The sequence below is a fragment of the Bidens hawaiensis genome, unplaced genomic scaffold, assembly GCF_021521415.1.
Source record: "Bidens hawaiensis isolate Kalapana, Puna unplaced genomic scaffold, B.hawaiensis_p1.1 tig00058279_1, whole genome shotgun sequence".
Taxonomy (NCBI): Eukaryota; Viridiplantae; Streptophyta; class Magnoliopsida; order Asterales; family Asteraceae; genus Bidens; species Bidens hawaiensis.
In genome coordinates, this window is record NW_027500531.1 from 12999 (window position 1) to 21656 (window position 8658).

The 8658-nt window shown below is 31.9% G+C and overlaps 1 protein-coding gene across 1 annotated transcript; it reads left to right on the forward strand.

Moving 5' to 3' along the window:
- Nucleotides 1–663: 663 nt before the first annotated feature.
- On the forward strand, nt 664–1481 carry LOC143602282 (protein MIZU-KUSSEI 1-like). Its single transcript, XM_077079451.1, has one exon. It carries the CDS (start codon nt 678–680, stop codon nt 1479–1481), a length of 804 nt encoding a protein of 267 aa, XP_076935566.1. The 5' UTR covers nt 664–677.
- The last annotated feature ends 7177 nt before the right edge of the window (nt 1482–8658 follow it).

Below are 8658 nucleotides of genomic sequence, written 5' to 3' on the forward strand. Positions count from 1 at the left end.
TACTTTTTAATGGACAAATTTGTCCTTATCTTACATGCTATATAATGTGTGTATTATGCATTATAAGTTGTAAATTACTTAAAAAATAGGTGTCTTAATTTGTCCATGACTTATGTATTATATATAGTATAGATATAGATATTAAACTCATGAAAAAGCATCTAACTAATATATTAAAGCAATATATGTTTTACATGACTTTTAAATATGCCATCGACATAGGATGCAAACTAATCAATTTTCTTTTATACGTATTCCACCTAATTAACTAATTTTTTATTACCAATTATTCAATTTAATAATTATAATTGTTTTATATGCTTGATTTCATTTATAACTTGTATCAAATATGTAAATATTTTTTTATTGACATTATATCATATTTCAGCCCGTTTAATGCACGAGTTATTAACCTAGTTGTAAATAAGCTTTTAAGATATGCATCAAATGATCAAATTGCTTTCACGTCCAAATTAATAATGTCTATTAATTAATTCGTTAATAATCTTATAGTTAATAATAAAACTGGCATGCCCATATGAAAATGAAATAATATTTGTAGGTGACACCATCACGCTTTCTATAAATATCCATCGTTTACACAACACCACCTTCACTGTCTCATCCACCTCCTAGTAACACAACCATCACCTCCGGCCACCATGACCACCATCGGAATGAATCACGATAGTCTGGTCTCTATGTCCAGAAACAACTCAGGCAAATTAATCCCATCAAATTACATCATCACCACTTCATTTATGATAAACCCTAATTCGGCCGACGAAAACCCTCTAGTCGGAAAAGACTCTCCGGTATCCTACCGCAGATTCTCCGGTGCATGTTCGGGGTTTTCGAAACTTATACGGTCGTTACTCACCGTCATATCAATCCCAGCCATCCTCCCCACTTTCCGGCGGATAAGTTTGCCGTACCAACTGTCGTTAACCCCGTCTCTAGGGCGGAAAGTGACCGGTACCTTATTCGGGAACCGGAGGGGTCAAGTTAGTTTCGCGGTGCAATATGACCCGCGATCCGCGCCCGTGTTAATAATTGAAATGGCGGTGTCGACCGCGTCGTTGGTAAAGGAAATGTCGTCGGGACTTGTGCGAATCGCACTCGAGTGCGAAAAGCGGTTGGTGACACGTGGCAGAAAGTTGTTAAAGGAGCCTGTGTGGACTATGTATTGTAATGGAAAAAAGTGTGGTTACGCGTCTTCCAAGGCGTGTACTGACTCCGACTGGCACGTGTTTAGCACAGTGCAGAGCGTGTCAGTCGGGGCTGGGGTGATTCCAGTATTGGAGGATGGAAGAATGAGTAATGCTAGTGGAAGTGGGGCCGGTGGGTCCGTGGGTGAGTTGGTGTATATGCGCGCCAAGTTTGAGCGAGTCGTGGGGAGTCGGGACTCGGAAGCGTATTATATGATGAACCCGGATCAAAGTGGAGGGCCGGAACTAAGTATATTTCTGCTTAGAATTTAATTTAAAGAAAGTCAAGTTAATATAATGTTTGTTAAATCATCATATGCTTGTTGTCAAATTTATAGTTTTTTTTCTGGATTGATTTTATTATAAGTTTGATGATGATTGTAGATTTAATGTTTATATGGTTTTTGAACTTGAAGGCCATTTTAGAATTTTGGATTTTACAATGTACATGATGCATGTAAACATGTAGTTTAATTTGCTTATGTTTGCTGATTGCTCATTGGAATTCGTAATAAATAATATTCTCTTTTTCAATTTTAGTCCTCAATTATACATTTCTCTTTTTATTAATCTAAATCTATGACAGATAATTAACAAATCATTGTAAAACTTTCTAAAAATGGAAAAAACTAGGTTTGACAGAAAAAAAAATACGGGAGAGCAACACAATACTAATGTTGATCTACAAACATTGGCTACATAATCATGAATGGGCATTTTAAAATGGTAGATTCAACCCTGAACAAAAGACTTTATGGTATTAAAGACATGTATCAATGTCTAGATCGACAAATTCATATCGTTGCTAGGGGTTCACAAATTCTGACCTACTGGACCACAAAATATGATAGTAGAATGTGACTATGTGAACTACTTAATGCGTATAAATTTGTTTAATACATATATATTGTTATGACATTACATATGTAGTTGTTCTCCCATTGAGTAAAACCAAATCTACTCAAACATACATATATTCCTTTTTATATACATTAGGTTACAAGGTTTTTCAAGATGAACTAATCAAGGGCTCAAAGGTTTAAAGATTTAATGGTTTTTCTCAATTGTAATTAATAACGTTTTGTGTTTGTTTGCAATCTCATAAATGTTTGGTCATCAATTGTAAAGAAAATTTAATTGTAATATGCTGTATAAGTGACACACCAGATTTAACCGGAACATGGTGCTACAATGACATTGATCAAGCTTCAATTATGCGAGTTTTTAAAGGGCATATATGTTGTTTATTCCTGTATCAGAAAACCGAAACAATAAAATAGAAATAATAAACGTTAACGGTGAACCAGGCTTGTGTTTAACACAATTCTCTTAAACAGATTCGCGGTCTGTTCCTAGGATACGCCGGTTCGAAAACAGCCGCAGCGTGCTGCCGAACTTGACGACCTGCCTGAAACGAAATCAAAATAATATGCCTGCAGAGAAGAGAGAGCTGTATGTTTTTTTTGGTGCGTATTTGAACTTCTGCATATGGCCTGCTTTTATAATCACAAGATCATAACAACTGAATAATGACCATTAAAGTGTAATTATTCTGAATAATGGTCATTAGTGCAGTATATGAAACTGAAAATAATAATAATAATAATAATAATAATAATAATAATAATAATCAATAACAGAATAGTGATTATTAATAACCATTGACCAGAAGTTACGAATTCGAATTCTCAAAAGCAAATGCAAAAAATTGCCTCACGTGGACCCGGGTTTTCGGAGTTGCATTCGTGCCCGCGGGACGTGCGGGTACGCATGAGTTTGATAGATTTTAGTCCAGAAACCCAATTTTGTACCCCCTCTACGCGCGGGTAGGAGTTGTAGTAAAACACATCACAAAGTTTCAAATGAGTAATGAAGATTGTATCTTATAAATCACTCCTCATTTTATTCCACATCCGATGTGAGACAAGGTTTTACAATTTCAATTTTTGAGACATTCATTCACGCACACTTTTATACCTAATCTTTCAACAATATATACGATAACTAGGAATCTATAGTAAGCAAGTTGTATGAACATGTTTTATGAGTCGCCTTGATTCTATGTTTTATGCCTTGTAATCATCGCCTACATCCATTGCTTGGGGCTTTAGACTTATGGGCTATTTGGCAACCTTTGTATCAGTAAGTGCTAAGCTAGTAAGTGACCTGAATGGTTAAGTGACTCTAAGCCAATAAGGGCTAAATACGCCAAAGTGATGGTGATTGGTAGTGGTGGGTCGAGTAGGTGGTGCTTGAGTGACAGATCATGAGTTATGAACACATGTTAATGGACAAAATATTACAATTTTTATTCAGGCTTATGACTACCTATTAACCATTGAGAGGTTATAAATCATTAAGAGATAGTCTCTTAATGACCATTAAGAGGTTACCAAACAAGAGCATCTTAATGAAATCATTAAGAAGCTACCAAACATCACTTTATACAAAAACATATGAAATAGTCAAGTAATGAACTTGTTATTTTTGTTAAAGAAAACTACAAAAGTACGGGAATACTTTTTTCTATGAATGTAGTTTTTAAAATATTGTGATAGAGAGAAAAGGTAGTGAGTTTTTTATAAATTTAGGAAAAATTTGTTTGCCCCTAATTATTTTTTGATGTTTGTTGAAATTGGTTATGAGTAGAGAAAAGAGAAACTCTAATAATAAATATATAAAAATGTATTATGAGAGAAATGAAGTGTAATTATACTATAGATGAATATAGGACACGGGCTAAGAAGTCACAAATGAATTGATTTGGCTTTACGTTGACCAAAGAAAAGTTAGCCATATTGCTTGGAAGAAGACAGAGATATGCTGTTTGTATCACATGGGAAAGACCAATTTTGTCTTTGCCGACTCTACAACAGATCACAGCTTATCCACATTATAAAAGATATTTCTTCAAACAGATCAAATGTTTAAAATAAAAAATAAAAAAAAAATCCGAAAGATATGCATATTTACTGCTTACCTTGTGTCCATAGGTTTTGCTTCGACCGATTTCTAAGAAATATATTGAGTTAAATCACTAACTATGTTTCAAAGTAGGGCAAGCAAACATGTCGGATTGATGGGGTACTTGGGTCAGCCGGATCGGCCAAAATGGATCTGTTTGAATCGGTTTCTTTTTTTAATATATATAGTGTTTAACAAAATTTTAAAAGTGACAAAGATGGTGCATTAATATCATACATATGCATAATTGCATTTACATGGTAACGGAAAATGAAAAAAAGTAGTAATGGTAAAGGGCAAGTGCCTTTATATTGTGATTTCAAGTTTCAAATCGTTAGTTAAACCGTTTAATTAATCCAGTTCTTCAAACCGTAAATCCTAAAACAAGTAGTATAAATATCATTTTGTTTGATTTTAAACTGCTTGATTTGTATCAATAATTTATCTATCCATTTTCTAACATATTTACTTTTGTTTTATTTTCATCTTCCAATACAAAGATGCCCATTTGCTCATGTTGTTACTTATATAGAGCTGGAAACTAACTTATATTCAGTTATGAGGTAATTAAGGCTTTTTTCATTAAATATAGTTAACTTTAATATATATTTTACAGTCTAAATACCAATTTTAAAGAAAGCCTTCTCAATAATTATAAAATTTATTAAACTCATCTAACTTACACAGTTAACATATTTGATTTTTCAGATTAAAAAACAAATCCAATTTATGATATTTAAGTTATAAGAAATTTATATATATTATCCCAGCTGATCGATGTACTGATTTGCATGGGTTAAAGATTCCCTAATAACACAGCGTTCAATGAGCTCAATAAAATATATACACTTTTCGTGTTTTCAACAACATTTAGATGTTATTTAAGATATATAAAATATAAATTGGCCTCTAAAAAGTTCAAATAGTTTACTGCTTAATACTTTAATATTAAAATATCAGAAAAATACTAATTGAAGTTATAATTTGCAGGGACTGAAATGAAAAATTAATTTTGATATTGCCGGTTCTTGCTAGCTAGTTCCATAATAAAATAGCAAAAGAAGTGAGCGTGTCAGGGATTTATCAAATAGTATCATGCAACGTACCTGATGTCCAAAAACACCATGTGACTGGTAAGTGGTAACTAAGGTTTATTGGTCTAATAATGTCAACTTATCATGTGAGTGATCAGACCGAGTGTTATGTTAGCTTTACTTATTCAACATTTGACACCGGTACGTAGACCATTACAACCAAAGCTTGATGGGCGCCAAACCAATATTCAGTCCCTTGGGGCGCTAACGAGCAAATGGAAGGTGGGGAACCACAATCAAACCCGACCAATGAGAATCATCCATTCGTATATTTATAAAATCAAAATGATTATAAAATTGGTTATTTAAAGCCCTTTTAATGTACACACAAGCCATGGGTTAGTTAATGCCCCAACAGCATATGACGTGACATCACTTTTGATAAGCAAGCTATTTCATATGTGTAATGGTGCATTACATGAGCATTATAGAGGATGATACACCCCCTATACCATTCCCCGGGCATTATAAAGGCATGACCATTTCTAATTATATGTATCTTGAAGTGATAATGATTAAAGGGGCATTATCCTCTTTCTTTGATAAATGTTAACAGTTATATATGTGACTTATGTCAAAATAAGCAAGAGTGGCCGCACTCTAATTCTAAAATTGTTTGCTTGATTTTGTTGTAGCATTTTATATATTACCCGTGTATATATACACTATGAATTCTAAAATGAATTTAGTGATGTTTATTAGTATTCAACGGTGAGTACGCTATATATATATTGGCATACAACGTATTCAACGGTGATTTTTTTTTCTTTTTGGTTATGAAAAACAAAATTGCGAGTTGTTAACTTTCATTAAGTAAATTTGACTTGCTCGTCGTTCAAAACAAAAAAAAAAGAAAATACAAAAAGATCTGATGGTAATTCTCATAATTCAAAATGGTTGACATACACAAGCCTGTCCCTATAGTTTTATGAAAAGTAACTGGACTAGGTAAAAGTCGGTCTTAAATGTGCAATTAAGCTGTTAAAAAGTTATTGTAAGGTTTAAGACATTTTTATTGATATCACATTTCCTCTCCTCAAATAGGCCAGGATGAAGATTTTGTGAAACTTTGATTTTTGTTTTGTTTTGTCTTTTTTTTTTAATTTTGTACTTTTCCATATTTTGCAATATTTTGAAGAAAACTGACTATGAAAACTTTTCAAAACTATTTGTATTACCTAAAGATAAAAAGAAATTTCACTCAAGATTTATTTTCATAAAGAGACCCAAGGCATTCGATTTTGCGTTCTCTTTTAAGGTGAACGGTATTGAAGAAAGACCAAGCGAAGCAAAAGCAGCAAGAGAGGCAAAAGAAAAAAAAAAGAATAAAATACTGTCCAGCCTTGGTTGCAGATCGAATGAAGCCATTGGACTCACTGCCAATGTTTTGTTCCTTAGATATAAAACACAACAGTTAACACTTGCAGTTCCAAGAAATAATGAAAAGAATATTAAAAAACAAAATAAAATATTCACACTTTTCGTGTTTTTGATAACTATACTATTTTTTTTTATTACTTAAAGTTACATATGTCGGTTGAGATATACGTAAAGATTCCATTTTTCTACTTAAAAGATGTTGGAGAACAAGATTGGACATCGAAAAATTTCAAACAATTGTTTATTGTTTTCATGATCTTTGATTTAATATTATTATAAACTTATTTGGTCCGAAGATATTTAGAAAAAAGTGCAATACGATATTATGTTAGTTGAGATACAAACTTATTTAATTATAACTTTATAAGATATTTAGAAAAAGTGCAACACAATTATTGAAGAAAACAGGGCGTGTATTGGATATTTTATGTTGAAGTGCCACCAAGAAAACTTTGATATCTTGTTGTCACTGAGGAATAATTCAATTAATTACTCAGAATGCATGTTTTCTAAATTGGTTGTTTGTAAGTACATATTTCTTTGTACTTTTTAAAGAGAAAAAAAAATAAACATAGGAAAACTTTGATAAAGTAGTTTTTTGTTTTTGATAATTTATTGCTATTTTAATCAAGAAACTATGAAAAAGATTAGACTTAATTAATCCAGATCTTTAGATGAAAATAAATATGAAAGATCCAATTATACATACCACATTGCAACGAAAATGAGGTGGGAAAACAACCATCATAGATTCATAGTTGATTTGAGATTGCACCATTGCAACCACGAACAATGTCAAAAACGTTGCAACTGGATTGTAGCGACCAATTAATACTGCGTTTTAAACATATGTAATATCAAATATGTGAATCGGCTCTCATATCATGCAACCATAAAATATGTAAACTTTTTGAGCGAATAAAAGTTATAGTAAAGAAAGCTTTCGGTAGATAAATATTATTATAAACAAATATGAAATATCACACATGTAAATTGACTCTCATCTAAAATTGGTCATAGTAAAATGCATAATTTTTCGAGCAAATAAAAGTTATGGTATAATAATGGCTACGAGGCCTATGGATAATTGGATGAGATGGTCATACAAATGAGTGAAAGTAGTGTAATACTTTTTACTTGAATCCTCACGTTTTCTTCTCAAATGCAAATTTTTTATTAACTGGGATTTAAACCGAGAACTTTCAGGTGTTTTAAAGACTTTATATCTGAACCATCAACCTTAGGACCTGAATTCTCATATTCTAACTAAATCATCCTAGCTAAACCATGGTAGTTTAATTACATCTTTGATTTTCATTTTATATGGTAGAATATTAATTTCATGTGTCATAATTCGCTTCTTAATATGCATAAATTACTAGATTTTGGAGATTGGTATGATATAGTTTATATCACATCGAAACTTCAGGACCACAAAAGATGGTCCAACAAATAAGTGAAAATAGGGTAATACTTCTTCTCTGAATTCCCACGTTCTAAACTAAATCAGCCTAATCACAGATAGCGTATATCTTTGATTTTTCAATTTAGATAGTAGAATTGTTTGAAGATTTCATGTTACACGATTCACTATTAATATACATAAATTACTAGACTAGATTTAGGAGATGTGTGTGATATAATCTAAATAACATAGAAACTTATAGGACCACAAACAATCATTTGGAAACATAAAAATGATATAACTACACGAGCAATTAGTGGGCGCACTTACACATAAAAAAAACCTATATTTACAAAATTTTGACACTTAACAACATATATTTAAAAAGCTTAAAAAGAAAAAAACTCAAATAATAAAAACTTTATATATATATTTATTGAGAGAGCCTTAACATAAGCTCGAGCTTGAACTCGTTTTAACACTGCCTGGCTCATGCATGCTTTTAAAAAACCGATATCAAGTAACTCATGAACAGTTTGACTCTTTTTACAACAATATTGGTATCTATTGTGCTTAAACAATATTAAATGTAACGGGCACGTCAACA